Raw genomic sequence first — 16,106 nt, 5'->3', positions numbered from 1 at the left:
CCCTCCCCTATAGGTTCAGGTTTGCGGCCGGGAGTCCGCAACTTTGGGACTCCCGGCCGCCCTGACCTGAGAGAGCTGTTTTATTTCTCTTTTTGGTTAGGTCAGGGTGTGATTTGGGGTGGGCATTCTATGTTGTTTGTTTCTATGTTTTGGCCGGGTATGGTTCTCAATCAGGGACAGCTGTCTATCGTTGTCTCTGATTGGGAATCATACTTAGGCAGCGTTTTTTTCCTTTTGGTAGTTGTGGGTAGTTGTCTTCGTTTGTACATGTATAGCCTTATGGAGCTTCACGCTCGTTTGTGTTGTATTATTGTTTTGTTGGCGACATTTGCAAATAAAGAAAAATTAACACACACCACGCTGCACCTTGGTCCATTCCATACAATGATCATGACACATGCATCTTCAACGGGATCTACAAATCTCAGCAGAGAACCAGTTTTCTCATAAAAATCTCAGAGATGATTGATTAAATTGGCACATAATGGTGTCTGTGTTTCCTTGCTTCTATTCAATACTTTTTATTTTTCCCACAGTTCATATAAGTGTGTAGTGTAGGTCGCACTTGAATGGAAAAGGGGAAGATAACCAAGCTTGGACATAACGTTCTGAGAACCAAATATTTATCAGAGCTTGGTGAGAGCCTGGTTGTCATATGGTTAATTTGAGTACAACTTTCTAGTAAAGGTGCAGGATAGTTGCTTGGATTTGGAACATTCTCAGAATTCTCAGCACAAAAAACATGATTTTCTTGGTATTTCATTACTTTAACAGAAGGTTTCCTAAATGTTCTAAACATGGTTACATTTCATTTCAATTTTTGTGATGTTCTAGGAACGTTCTGCAACTGGCTTGACATTGGGAATGTTCTCAAATAGTTCAGAGAACGTTATGAAACAACATTCTTTTGTGGGAATTTCAGTACTTTAGCATAACATATCTTACAGGCAGAGACAAATGTATTTATTTGTATTTATTTAACTTGGTAAGTCAGTTACGAACAAATTATCATTTATAATGACGGCCTGAAAAAGGCAAAAGGCATCGTGCGGGGACAGGGACCTGGAATAAAAAATAAAAAATAAATACAATATAAATATCGGACAAAACACACATCACAACAAGAGAGACAACACAACACTACATAAATAGAGACCTAAGACAACAACATAGCAAGGCAGTAACACATGACATCACAACATGGTAGCAACACAACATGGTAGCAGCACAAAACATGGTACAAACATTATTGGGCACAGACAACAGCACAAAGGGCAAGAAGGTAGAGGCAACAATACATCACACAAAGCAACCACAACTGTCAGTAAGTGTCCATGATTGAGTCTTTGAATGAAGAGATTGAAATAAAACTGTCCAGTTTGAGTGTTTGTTGCAGCTCGTTAAAGTCACTAGCTGCAGGAAACTGAAAAGAGGAGCGTCCCAGGGATGTGTGTGCTTTGGGGACCTTTAACACAATGTCACTGGCAGAACGGGTGTTGTATGTGGAGGATGAGGGCTGCAGTAGATATCTCAGATAGGGGGGAGTGAGGCCTAACAGGGTTTAATAAATAAGCATCAACCAGTGGGTCTTGCGACAGGATTACAGAGATGACCAGTTTACAGAGGAGTACATGTGGTAAATGTGTCATTTAAGGAGCACTGGTGGTAAATCTGATGGCCAAATGGTAAAGAACATCTAGCTGCTCGAGAGCACCCTTACCTGCCGATCGATAAAGTATGTCTCCATAATCTTGCATTGGTAGGATGGTTATCTGGGGTGAAAGAGGAACGATTACGATAGAGGAAACCAGGTCTAGATTTAACTTTAGCCTGCAACTTTGACATGTGCTGAGAGAAGGACAGAGCACCATCTAGCCATACTCCCAAGTACATGTATGAGGTGACTATCTCAAGCTCTTAACCCTCAGAGGTAGTAATAACACCTATGATGAGGGGCATTCTTCATACCAAACCACATGACCTTGTTTTGGAGGTGTTCAGAACAAGGTTAAGGGTAGAGAAAGCTTGTTGGACACTAAGAAAGCTATGTTGTAGAGCATTTAACATGTTACCAAGTCAGGAAGGCTGGAAAGGAGGAAGGAGGAACGTTTCTTTTGGAGCAGGACAATTTTTCTTCTGAAAAGAGCGAACATCCTTTTATTCAAAAGGGAGTCAAGGAGTGTGAAGAGATTCCCCCAATCTATATGTTCATCTATGCAGTTTGTTTCTATGTCAGGTTGCAAATAATGTTCCATTTTGTCTGAAGCAGTTGTATAGTTTAAAACACTATGATGAACTGTAGACCAAATGGCCTACTGTTGAATCATGTCACTTGATTTAGGTTGACTGGTTGTGCTGCTATGAGGACTAGTCTGAAGCCAAGATTTTGGAGTTTGCTAAAGCTGACTGTTTCATTTTTCTAAAGGTCGAAGTTAATCTTTCATTATTGTCATTGCCACAGGTACTGCATACATTTTCCTGGCAAAGCTCAACTAACCTTCTGCTTTCCAAATGGGCGTTATTTTTACAGTATTACACAATTTTGAACACACAACTTGAAACCCACCGGCTGAGTTACAAAAGGAGGTGTGTTTATTATTTCTAGTTGAGGTGTGCCACTGAATATAAAGAGGAAGGATGGGAGGCTGAGCGCACAGGACTGAGAGGTGAAGACCGGTTTGGCTTTAAGGTAAGATGATTCTGGCATTGATGCTAACATACATATACATTTATGGAATAATATGCCCTGCTTTTAAGATATGGTATGTTTGAAGTGGCACACATCTCATTGACTAGGCTGTTTCACTGCATTTATGCCAAATCATGTGATGGGAAGTCAGTGACTATTCATTTTCTTTGTTTTCATGCTTCCTAGTAATTGACCAAGGGATGAATTGCAAAGAGTGTGAGGTTGGGGTATTGAAAATACATTGTTTATGGACGTTTAAAATTATTTTCCGGACGTTGAAAATACATATTGTTTTGGAAATGGTTTCTATCGCCAAATTTCAGCCATAAATAATCACTTATATATACATGTCAACAAAGAAAGCATTATGTGCATGTTCAAAAGTAACATTTCCAAATAATATAGGATTTCAGTGTGGAATAAAAGATTGCATTGGGCCTATGGAATATTTCAAATGGCTCAAATCTGTCACTTGCCCAAAAGCATCAGAACTGGCAGTGGTCATGTGCAAAGTTCTGAAGAACAAACAGAACACTTCAACAACGGTTACAGAAACGTTTTTACAAATGAGTGTTGGCACTCGGGGGACTGGTTAGGTCAGGGGGACTAGTTAGGTCAGGAGAAGAAATTGGTGAACAGGTGAACAAAACTAATAAGGTTTGGCAGAAGGAAAGACACAGAGTTGGTTAGTCTCACTGTTGTTGACTTTTAATTGATTCAGAGTGTGCTGGAATGAAAATCTGAGAACAAACAATAATAAATCAAATGCCATAATGCATAAATCAAATCATAAAGATATAGTCGCTATTCAATAATGGCAAACAATCAGAATTCATCAAGGTAGTTTCAACATGACATCATTTATTCTAACTCATGTCATAACTCAGACCAGAAATAATTATTTCTAATTAACAGAATTCATTCAAAAATAAAAGAGATAGGAAACGGAGTAATCAGCTCGATACTTTACCCGCCAACATAACAAAGGAAACTGTGCCATATATACATTTACAAACAATCGTGAGTCAACTCAAAACAATCACCCGCATCAGTGAAAACTGTCAAACAAAAATACATGTCTATTTACTCATGTTTGCTTCTTGGATGCACACAAAGTAAACAAAAAGGATTCAGTGTTGCTGGAGAACCTGACAGATGTCCAACAACAGATATAGGAGGAGTTTTAATGCCAGCCTTTCCCAAAAATACATTTTGGTCACGTTCCCCTGCTTAGATGTTGCATGCATTAACCAATGGCTGCGTGCCATGTCAAAGACTGTCATCGACTGACAGATTGCTATAACATATGATGTGGTTATTTGGTATGTAAAAATCCTATCTGGGTCAAATTAAGATCTGCAGCCAGGACACCGGGGTTAACACCCCTACTCACTAGGACTGTGATATTGTATGTGGTTGTTGATCTCCCTTAGTTGATTGCACCAACTGTAAGTCACTTTGGATAAGGGTCTTCTAAATGACCAATATATAACGATTAACATGTTCAAAGCACACTGGGTATTATACTAATGACCTCCGCCGCCAAACAAGACCAAATTTGGTCGTCTGGACCAAATCTGAACCAATCATAGATGTCCATGTTAAAAAGTTTGGATAGCACAGTACAGTAGAGCATAGTAGACGACAGTAGTGTCCAAACTTGTGAAATATCAATGCCTATATTTGGGTCAAATCAAGGCCAGTACGGATTCGACCAAATTGAAACCAATCATAGACGTCTACGTTTGCGGACGTTGTGGATGAAGAGAATTAAGACAAGGACGGACTGACCAAATTTCAACCACTTTTCTAAGTGCATGGATGTCTTGTGTTGGTCGGTGCTTTAGTGGTCTCTCCATTCATAATTTCCTTTATCTCGCTTTCAGATGAATCGACTTGTGGTTATCGTTGCGACACTCTTCGTCCCCACTACATACGGTGCTGCAGGCGGTTGTAAGTGATTATTCTATTATTTTGTTGGACTGTGACTCTTCTATCAATGTTGTGACTCTGCATAACTTTTTCCCTTCTTCAATTGTAACAGTGTGGTGTTACCATGATCCTAGTTGTGGTAAGTATTGATTTTACCCACTGATTACAGTGTAATTTCTATTCACAAATTGAAGTAATTGCGATAGAAGTGGATAATAGACTAGAGAATTTATGTATTAGCATATTATATGACCCTTATAAAACAATGGTACATTGACACCATGGTATGATTGATTCCATGTTAAGATGACACCACTTGGTCCACCATTGCCAGTGAACATTGCAACGGATCCCGTCAGTCTCCCATCAACATCGTCTCTGCATCAGCAGTGGGCGATGAAACCCTGACTGCCTTCACCTTCACCAAATACGGAGACAACTCTACAATGAAGAATATCAAGAACACTGGCAAAACTGGTGAGGAGAATGGATGGATGCCTTGCTTTCTCAATCCATACACACAAAGTCCCACTTGAGGATAATGTATGAACCAAACCAGGAACCCTTATGTGCAAAATGTAACCAATTCCTCTCCTATTGTTCCTCCTCTCTTTCTTTCAGTCAAAGTGGAACTGACAAGTGGTGTCCAGGTTACAGGTGGGGCCCTGTCTGAGGCCTATGACAGCCTGCAGTTTCACCTCCACTGGGGGAATGGTACCTCAGTACCTGGGTCGGAGCACACAGTGGATGGAACCCGCTACCCCATGGAGGTATGGGAAGGTTCAACACAACATTGCTGCGTTCTGATTCTATACCTTTCTCCATTAGTGTCCTCTCTTCCACCCCCCCCCCTTCAAGGATTAGTGCAAGCACGCCTGGAGGGAGTTTCCACCATATTCCAAGCACTAATCCATTCCTTTTAAATTCATGAGGGGAAATGTATTAGTACACTCTGGGAGAAGGGTTGAGAATCTGAATTTAGCCTATTTATCATTGGGTGACACTTCTCATACTAATGCACATATACCATACTACAATGGACCAATGTCAAGGTCTTCATTTAACCTTAGTCCAGAATGAATTAATTCCCCCCCAGCTCAACTGCAGCCCCGACACTTGGTTTACTAGAAAGCTGACAGGTGGGGAAACTTAACCAATCTCATATTCATAAATGGTGCAATAATCTGACTGTTGTACTGAGCTCAAGAAGCATTTATAAGTTCTATTCCTTAAGAATCAGTGGGCATATATATGTCATTAATTTAAATGACCCTTAAACAGCTGTATATATAGCAGATTGTAGTCTACCTTTTTAAATGTATCATTACAGTGTTTGAATTTCCCAATGGATTCAGATAACTTTTTACTGTTATGCTTCACCTTTCAGTTGCACATAGTAAATGCAAAGTCTTCACACAACGGTAACACGACCACGGCCGTTGCAGACAGCACAGGACTCGCTGCTCTTGGCTTCTTCATAGAGGTGAGCGGATGCTTTAACCTTCCTAGAAATGGCATCCATTTGTCCACAGTAGATTAGGCATTTAAATGTTTTATTGCTGTTTTTTATGACTAAAGTCTTTGTTTTTCAAACAGGCCATGCCGGGTAATGCAACTGGTTCACCAGCAGCCTGGAATACTCTGACATCCTACTTGGCCAACATCACACTAAAAGGTGAGAGGAGAAATTTGACTGGTTCTGACTACTTCCTCAAAATAAAGTTTGGAAGAGGATTTGGCATTAGTTTTCTCTTTGAATTCAAAATGAGTCATTTTCTTGTTCAATTTCAGTAGCATATGATTTAATATACATTTTTTCTTTCTTCCTTCGTTAAGATGATATTGTGAACATTACTCATGCTATTTCATTGGATGAGCTCCTGGAAGGGGTGGACCGTACCAAATACTACCGTTACCTTGGCTCCCTGACCACTCCAAATTGCAACGAGGCTGTGGTTTGGACCGTGTTCAAGGACCCTATCAAAGTCAGCCAGGACTTGGTGAGTTTGTGCAACAATTTCCCCAGAAACTGAACACAATTTATACTTAGCAGACAATAAACATAGCTCCGACAAATATAATAATATCTTTAAGTGTAGGATCCATTCCTTATCCATTCTGCTTATGAAACATTATAAAGGTTATGATTCAAAAATATTACCAAACATGATCTTTCATCTAGGGTGGTCCAACAAAAGAGATTGTGACGTATTAATTGTCTCTTCAAGAAGTCATGAACATAAAGATCCCATATCTTAATAATTTGAGCCAGTTTTAAACAGCAGGAAATAGACCTGCAGCAAAAGCAAATGTGTATTGTTATGTGGATTATAATTAAAGGACTTTTTTATAGGGGTTGCTACATTTTTTGTTAGGGCAAATTAAGAAGGAACATTTAATGTGGCGATTACAATCTTTAGAAGCCTTTTCAAAGCCTTGAGCACTCTAAAAGTTATCATTTCATGCTGTGCAGGAAAATTCATGCAACAGGATGTACGGCATATGAACACACATTTCTTTTTTTAATCACATTTTTAACCGGAATGCAATGACATGCCTTAAAGTTGTCGTTTTTGTGATCTATTTATGTATTTTCTTGGAGAGCAATTGCCTCAAAGTTTAGTTGATTTCAAGTTACTTGGCAGCTCAACTAAAACTAGATGTTGAACTGATGTCTGTGCCCAGTGGATAAAGCCATTGGGCCAGCTTTATGTCACACTTATGTCTATGATCCTATCTGAAATTAATTAACCTTTTCCCCTCAGATTGATCTCTTCAGTACAACATTGCACATTGACCACAACTCCACCTCTGCCTTGATGACCAACGTCTTCAGGAGCATCCAGCCGTTCAATGACTGGGTGGTGACGACCCAGGGCCGCCCAGCTTCGGGAGCCTCCACAATGTGCTCCTCTCTGGGCCTCATGGCCCTGGCCTGGGTGCTGCTGAGGTTGTAGTGACGGCGAATAACTCCTTACCTGAAGTGCATTGGCATATCTCCATGAACCCTCAATCTACCAACATATTTTCCTTATATCGATTACCAACAAGGGTCATCTTGACCCCAAGAAGAAACTATTGGAAAAAGCAACAATCATAGCGAAATGTGTTTAATCCTTGGTTGGTAAATATAGCCCCAGGTTACAGATTTTTCTACCAATGATGACTGTAAACTAAGCCCGAGCATGAAGTCAATAAAGAATGTCAATGTACTTGAGAGGTATGATTGATAAATTCAATGTAGTTTTGTAATTACATTGGCTATAGTGACTGCTTGTGCACCCATGTAGTAGCCTGGCTGATGTGACTCACATGGTACACAGCGAGGGAGACCTGTGACACACTGGTCTGGACTGGAGTCTGTTGTTGGTGGAGTATTCACGCAAAAGCTGTCTTGAGCTTTGATTGGTTCTCTCAGCAACAACAAAATAATTCCTGTGGGCTTGAGACCTCTCGTTGTTGGATTTGAAAATCAAACAGAGGTATTTGAAGGGGCAGTGCTGGGGGGCTGTGTGGGTGCCCTTGTGAATGCTTGAGTGAGAAAGATACAGAGGAGAAAAAGCCATTCCAGATTCTGAAGTCAAGGGGAACTTCAAGGTTGTTGTCAGCCAGCCAGACTTCCAGTCTCATGCTCAATTTCTCAAATATTCTGACATTTCTCCTGGAATGAGAGAATGAGAATGAGACAGATGGATTGAGATTAGGATTGAGATAAGGGAGAGAAAGAAAGGCGGTAATGATGGTATCAATGCCATTTAAACTTGTGACGTCACCTATCTTGACATTTGCCACCACCTGGCCTCTCTGATGTTGGATTGTCAGTGTCTAACTTGTGCAGATACTCATATTCCATGGCATTTATTATCAGGTTTATCTGCTTTCTGGGAGACTGTGGGCGTGTTTCATGTGATAAGTGCACATGTCATTTCACTGAAGCACTGCCAAGATATCTGAAAGCAAGCTGCATTAGCATCACTCCAAGGCTGTGCAGTCAAACTGTACTGTATGTTACACTTGTTCACATACAGTAAACTGCTTTATGTGAATGACAAATGTCACAGATTGGAAGCCCAAATAAGTGTGTGTGGGGGGGGTTCAGGGTTCAAAGTTGTGTAATACTGTAAAAGAACGTCTGATTGACGCCCAATTACCGTTGACCTGAACAGGGCCCAGGACCAGTGGAAGCAAAATGGCCCACTAACATCAAAGATCCACCACCCAATTTGAAAGTAAGTATGGGGTTGTTTTCTGCACATGCATCTTTCTTCAACACAAAACCTACCACCTTTATGAGTGGGTTTTGCCTCAAAAGAAATATGCATATGGCGAAAAGAGCACCCATACCTACTGTACAATATGCTGGTGGATCTTTGATGTTACTGGGCCATTTTGCTTTTACTGGTCCTGGGACCTTTGTTAAGGTCAAGGCATCATTAACTTTACCCAGAACCACATCCTGGTTTCATAGACTAGATGTAAATCCAGGACACTCAAAATAGTATGATGTGTGGTATGGTTACATAAGACAAATAGTTACTTAAGGCAAAAACGAAGTAGAGTGGTTGGTCGGGGTGGATGGGTAGGCATATAACATAAGTATTCAGACACCTTCCCTTTTGTTACGTTACAGCCTTTTTCTAAAATGGTTTAAATAAAACATTTTCCTCATCAATTTACACACAATTCCCCATAATGATGTAGCAAAAACAGGTTTTTAGACATTTTTGAAAATGTATTAAAAATAAAAAACAGATAAACCCTATTTACATAAGCATTGCTATAAAATTGAGCTCACGTGCATCCTGTTTCCATTGATAATCCTTGAGATGTTTCTACAACTTGATTGGAGTCCACCTGTGGTAATTTCAATTGATTGGACATGATTTGGAAAGGAACACACCTGTCCTTATAAGGTCCAACAGTTGACAGTGCATTTCAGAGCATAAACCAAGTCATGAGGTTGAAGCAATTGTCCGTAGAGCTCCAAGACACGATTGTGTCGAGGCACAGATCTGGGGAAGGATATCAAAACATTTATGCAGCATTGAAGGTCCCCAAGAACACAGACGCCTCCATCATTCTTAATTGGAAGAAGTTTGGAACCACCAAGTCTCTTCCTAGAGTTGGCCGCCCGGCCAAACTGAGCAATCGGGGAGAAGGGCCGTGGTCCGGGTGGTGACCAAGATGGTCAGTCTGACAGAGCTCCAGAGTTCCTCTGTGGAGATGGGAGAACCTTCCAGAAGGACAACAATCTCTGCAGCACTCCACTAATCAGGCCTTTATGGTAGAGTGGCCGAACGGAAGCCAGTCCTCAGTAAAAGGCACATGACAGCCTGCTTGGAGTTTGCCAAAAGGCACCTAAATGACCCTCAGTCTACGGGAAACAAGATTCCCTGGTCTGATGAAACCAAGATTGAACTCTTTGGCCTGAATGCCAAGTGTCACGTCTGGAGGAAACCTTGCAAAAGCCCTTCGGTGAAGCATGGTGGTGGCAACATAATTCTGTGTGGATGTTTTTCAGCTGCAGGGACTGGGAGACTAGTCAAATCATATCAAATTGTCTTGTTCACATACACATGGTTAGCAGATGTTATTGCGAGTGTAGCGAAATGCTAATGCTTCTAGATCCGACTGTGCACCAGTATCTAACAGGTAATATCTAACAATTCCAGAACAAAATCTAATATCTAACAAATTCCACAACAAAACCTAATACATACGATCTAATAAAAGGATAAAAGGAGGGATAAAAAGGGATGAAAATACATAAATATAAAATATATGGATGAGCAGTGACAGAGCGACTAAGATGCAATAGATACACCTTAGCCAAATACATTTAAACTCAGTTTTTCACAATTCCTGACATTTAATCCAAGTAAAAATGCCCTGTCTTATGTCAGTTAGGATCACCCCATTATTTTAAGAAAGTGAAATGTCAGAATAATAGTAGAGATAATTATTTCTTTCAGCTTTTATTTCTTTCATCACATTCCCAGAGGGTCAGAAGTTTACATACACTCAATTAGTATTTGGTAGCATTGCCTTTAAGTTGTTTTACATTTAAGTCATTTAGCAGACGCTCTTATCCAGAGCGACTTACAAATTGGTGCATTCACCTTATTTGTAACTTGGGTCAAATGTTTCGGGTAGCCTTCCACAAGCTTCCCACAATAAGTTTTGGCCCATTCATCCTGACAGAGCTGGTGTAACTGAGTCAGGTCTGTAGGCCACCTTGCTTGCACTCACTTTTTCAGTCCTGCCCACAAATTTTCTATAGAAACTATTACACTCAACTGAACGACTTGATTAGTGTAGTGTTAGCTAGCTACATAGTTGTCTTTGCTGTCTTCGTATCCAAGATAATTGTGTAGTTTAGAGTGTGTAGTTTTAGAGTGATTATCTTAATTTACCGAGGTTAGCTAGCCAGCTATTTGTCGTCCTTAACGTAGGAGACACTGCTAGCTAGCCAACAGCTAGCCAACGTCTACCGAATAGAACTTCCGCACTCAACAACCCGGTCGCATTCCGCTTCGCTCCACAGGTAGTATCACATTTTCATTTCATTTCATTACAGTACAACGGTTTGATTTGTTTGATCGTAGCTAGCTACATAGCTAGCTACATAGCCGTCTTTGTATCAAAGATAATTGTGTAGTCTAGAGCGATTTTCTAGGTTAGCTAGCCAGCTATTGTCGTTCTTTTAACGCAACGTAACGTAATCAACACTGCTAGCTAGCCAGCTAGCCCCCGAATAGCAGCACTGTAGAAACTATTACACTCAACGGAACGACTTGATTAGTGTAGTGTCAACAACGCAGCCACTGCCAGCTAGCCTACAAAGTCAACAACGCAGCCACTGCCAGCTAGCCTACTTCAGCAGTACTGTATCATTTTAATCATTCTAGTCAATAAGATTCTTGCTACGTAAGCTTAACTTTCTGAACATTCGAGACGTGTAGTCCACTTGTCATTCCAATCTCCTTTGCATTAGCGTAGCCTCTTCTATAGCCTGTCAACTATGTGTCTGTCTATCCCTGTTCTCTCCTCTCTGCACAGACCATACAAACGCTCCACACCGCGTGGCCGCGGCCACCCTAATCTGGTGGTCCCAGCGCGCACGACCCACGTGGAGTTCCAGGTCTCCGGTAGCCTCTGGAACTGCCGATCTGCGGCCAACAAGGCAGAGTTCATCTCAACCTATGCCTCCCTCCAGTCCCTCGACTTCTTGGCACTGACGGAAACATGGATCACCACAGATAACACTGCTACTCCTACTGCTCTCTCTTCGTCCGCCCACGTGTTCTCGCACACCCCGAGAGCTTCTGGTCAGCGGGGTGGTGGCACCGGGATCCTCATCTCTCCCAAGTGGTCATTCTCTCTTTCTCCCCTTACCCATCTGTCTATCGCCTCCTTTGAATTCCATGCTGTCACAGTTACCAGCCCTTTCAAGCTTAACATCCTTATCATTTATCGCCCTCCAGGTTCCCTCGGAGAGTTCATCAATGAGCTTGATGCCTTGATAAGCTCCTTTCCTGAGGACGGCTCACCTCTCACAGTTCTGGGCGACTTTAACCTCCCCATGTCTACCTTTGACTCATTCCTCTCTGCCTCCTTCTTTCCACTCCTCTCCTCTTTTGACCTCACCCTCTCACCTTCCCCCTACTCACAAGGCAGGAAATACGCTCGACCTCATCTTTACTAGATGCTGTTCTTCCACTAACCTCATTGCAACTCCCCTCCAAGTCTCCGACCACTACCTTGTATCCTTTTCCCTCTCGCTCTCATCCAACACTTCCCACACTGCCCCTAATCGGATGGTATCGCGCCGTCCCAACCTTCGCTCTCTCTCCCCCGCTACTCTCTCCTCTTCCATCCTATCATCTCTTCCCTCTGCTCAAACCTTCTCCAACCTATCTCCTGATTCTGCCTCCTCAACCCTCCTCTCCTCCCTTTCTGCATCCTTTGACTCTCTATGTCCCTTATCCTCCAGGCCGGCTCGGTCCTCCCCTCCCGCTCCGTGGCTCGACGACTCATTGCGAGCTCACAGAACAGGGCTCCGGGCAGCCGAGCGGAAATGGAGGAAAACTCGCCTCCCTGCGGACCTGGCATCCTTTCACTCCCTCCTCTCTACATTTTCCTCTTCTGTCTCTGCTGCTAAAGCCACTTTCTACCACTCTAAATTCCAAGCATCTGCCTCTAACCCTAGGAAGCTCTTTGCCACCTTCTCCTCCCTCCTGAATCCTCCTCCCCCCCTCCTCCCTCTCTGCAGATGACTTCGTCAACCATTTTGAAAAGAAGGTCGACGACATCCGATCCTCGTTTGCTAAGTCAAACGACACCACTGGTTCTGCTCACACTGCCCTTCCCTGTGCTCTGACCTCTTTCTCCCCTCTCTCTCCAGATGAAATCTCGCGTCTTGTGACGGCCGGCCGCCCAACAACCTGCCCGCTTGACCCTATCCCCTCCTCTCTTCTCGGAGACCTTCTCCCTTACCTCACCTCGCTCATCAACTCATCCCTGACCGCTGGCTACGTCCCTTCCGTCTTCAAGAGAGCGAGAGTTGCACCCCTTCTGAAAAAACCTACACTCGATCCCTCCGATGTCAACAACTACAGACCAGTATCCCTTCTTTCTTTTCTCTCCAAAACTCTTGAACGTGCCGTCCTTGGCCAGCTCTCCCGCTATCTCTCTCAGAATGACCTTCTTGATCCAAATCAGCCAGGTTTCAAGACTAGTCATTCAACTGAGCCTGCTCTTCTCTGTATCACGGAGGCGCTCCGCACTGCTAAAGCTAACTCTCTCTCCTCTGCTCTCATCCTTCTAGACCTATCGGCTGCCTTCGATACTGTGAACCATCAGATCCTCCTCTCCACCCTCTCCGAGTTGGGCATCTCCGGCGCGGCCCACGCTTGGATTGCGTCCTACCTGACAGGTCGCTCCTACCAGGTGGCGTGGCGAGAATCTGTCTCCTCACCACGTGCTCTCACCACTGGTGTCCCCCAGGGCTCTGTTCTAGGCCCTCTCCTATTCTCGCTATACACCAAGTCACTTGGCTCTGTCATAACCTCACATGGTCTCTCCTATCATTGCTATGCAGACGACACACAATTAATCTTCTCCTTTCCCCCTTCTGATGACCAGGTGGCGAATCGCATCTCTGCATGTCTGGCAGACATATCAGTGTGGATGACGGATCACCACCTCAAGCTGAACCTCGGCAAGACGGAGCTGCTCTTCCTCCCGGGGAAGGACTGCCCGTTCCATGATCTCGCCATCACGGTTGACAACTCCATTGTGTCCTCCTCCCAGAGCGCTAAGAACCTTGGCGTGATCCTGGACAACACCCTGTCGTTCTCAACTAACATCAAGGCGGTGGCCCGTTCCTGTAGGTTCATGCTCTACAACATCCGCAGAGTACGACCCTGCCTCACACAGGAAGCGGCGCAGGTCCTAATCCAGGCACTTGTCATCTCCCGTCTGGATTACTGCAACTCGCTGTTGGCTGGGCTCCCTGCCTGTGCCATTAAACCCCTACAACTCATCCAGAACGCCGCAGCCCGTCTGGTGTTCAACCTTCCCAAGTTCTCTCACGTCACCCCGCTCCTCCGCTCTCTCCACTGGCTTCCAGTTGAAGCTCGCATCCGCTACAAGACCATGGTGCTTGCCTACGGAGCTGTGAGGGGAACGGCACCTCAGTACCTCCAGGCTCTGATCAGGCCCTACACCCAAACAAGGGCACTGCGTTCATCCACCTCTGGCCTGCTCGCCTCCCTACCACTGAGGAAGTACAGTTCCCGCTCAGCCCAGTCAAAACTGTTCGCTGCTCTGGCCCCCCAATGGTGGAACAAACTCCCTCACGACGCCAGAACAGCGGAGTCAATCACCACCTTCCGGAGACACCTGAAACCCCACCTCTTTAAGGAATACCTAGGATAGGATAAAGTAATCCTTCTCACCCCCCTTAAAAGATTTAGATGCACTATTGTAAAGTGGCTGTTCCACTGGATGTCATAAGGTGAATGCACCAATTTGTAAGTCGCTCTGGATAAGAGCGTCTGCTAAATGACCTAAATGTAAATGTTAAATGGTTGAAGTCAGGGCTTTGTGATGGCCACTCCAATACCTTGACTTTGTTGTCCTTAATGACCTTTCTGGCGCAGACGTTCCGCTAGCGACCCACCTCGCCAACATTCGGTGAAACTGCAGAGCATGAAATTCAAATTACAGAAATAGAAATATTTAACATTCATGAAAATACAAGTGTCTTACATCAAAATAAAGCTTAACTTCTTGTTAATGAAAAACCTTTTTCAACCAGGCAGGTGCGCCACGAAAGTCAGAAATAGCGATATAATTAATGCCTTACCTTTGAAGATCTTCTTTTGTTGACACAAAAGGTCCCAGCGACATCACAAATGGTCCTTTTGTTCGATAAAGTCCTTCCTTATATCCCCAAAAAGAGCAATTTGCAACCAAGCTTTAATAGGGATGATGTGTGCTACATTCAGACATTTGAATTGGAGTTAAATTAAGCACTAAGGACGGTTATTGTGAATTTGGACTGGATCATTTATAAATGTTTTAGTTATGAGTTGGATAAAGCAAGAGAGAGATGCTTTTGAACAGGTGAGGGTTAGGGGCACTATTTAAATGTATTAGGCCTAGGGAAGCTCTGGAAACGTTATCTCTAAATTGTTAGAACTTACTGGATGATAGCTTGGGTTAACAAAAGGTTTTTGTTTCTTTTGTTTTATTATGTCATTATAATTTTAACGTTACATTATATTGATAAATAGAGATGTCTGGGTGATAGAATACAAGTAATTACATGTAAGGTTTATAGTCTGTGTTTTGTAATAACACCCAATGATGGAGATGAAGGAGACGGCATGAAGACCTGCATAACATGGGCATAGAACGTTATGGATGAACGTTTCTTCCCCCAGTTTTAGTTGCATTAAGAGTAGTGGGAAGTTATTAAACAAATATTTGTTTATTTTTCTGTTTTCTTGTTAAGTCAATGTGTTTTAAGGTTTTGTAGAACATGAGAGTGATCATTGTTCCAGAGGAGGGATTGATGTATATTGACGTAATGATTTTAGTATGTTTATAACTGTAGAAGTGCATTAGAGTTGTGACTAGTGTGTTATGGATTAGATGGAATGATATGTAGGTTGAATATTCTTCCAATTCAATAATCTCTTTCCCAATTTCTAACAGCCGGTGAACACTTGATATATTACAGGCAGTAGTTATTCTCACGGCAGTTGCCGAAGGGATCACAATTGAAAGAGATTATAGGCATGGGCCATGTTATTAGTAGCAGGGGTCACTTTAGTAGCATTGTTGGGATATCAGTTTATGAAGACTCATGCCACATACATTGATAACTGGTAACTGGGAGACTGATGGGAGGACACGGGATGCGGTTATTCAAATGTCACAAATGATGTTGTCAGGAAATAACCCATGTGTTGCTGTG

General features: G+C 42.8%; 1 protein-coding gene across 1 annotated transcript; it reads left to right on the top strand.

Moving 5' to 3' along the window:
• The first annotated feature begins 2,605 nt into the window (after positions 1–2,605).
• On the top strand, positions 2,606–7,838 carry LOC115114717 (carbonic anhydrase 4-like). Its single transcript, XM_065013594.1, has 9 exons — positions 2,606–2,689; positions 4,576–4,642; positions 4,734–4,760; positions 4,928–5,098; positions 5,243–5,391; positions 6,009–6,104; positions 6,218–6,296; positions 6,458–6,621; positions 7,387–7,838. Exons 2-9 carry the CDS (start codon positions 4,576–4,578, stop codon positions 7,576–7,578), a joined length of 945 nt encoding a protein of 314 aa, XP_064869666.1. The 5' UTR covers positions 2,606–2,689; the 3' UTR covers positions 7,579–7,838.
• The last annotated feature ends 8,268 nt before the right edge of the window (positions 7,839–16,106 follow it).

Source organism: Oncorhynchus nerka, linkage group LG9b (genome assembly GCF_034236695.1).
Source record: "Oncorhynchus nerka isolate Pitt River linkage group LG9b, Oner_Uvic_2.0, whole genome shotgun sequence".
Lineage (NCBI taxonomy): Eukaryota > Metazoa > Chordata > Actinopteri > Salmoniformes > Salmonidae > Oncorhynchus > Oncorhynchus nerka.
Note: the sequence above shows the minus strand (reverse complement) of the source record. Positions and strands in the feature narration are given on the sequence as shown.

Bases quoted from the DNA above. Each gene is read 5' to 3' on its own strand.
- LOC115114717 (XM_065013594.1), top strand. From the start codon at position 4,576: ATGAATCGACTTGTGGTTATCGTTGCGACACTCTTCGTCCCCACTACA. The intron at 5,099-5,242 runs GTGAGGAGAATG...TCTTTCTTTCAG, and splicing joins CAAGAACACTGGCAAAACTG to TCAAAGTGGAACTGACAAGT. The intron at 6,105-6,217 runs GTGAGCGGATGC...TTTTTCAAACAG, and splicing joins CTCTTGGCTTCTTCATAGAG to GCCATGCCGGGTAATGCAAC.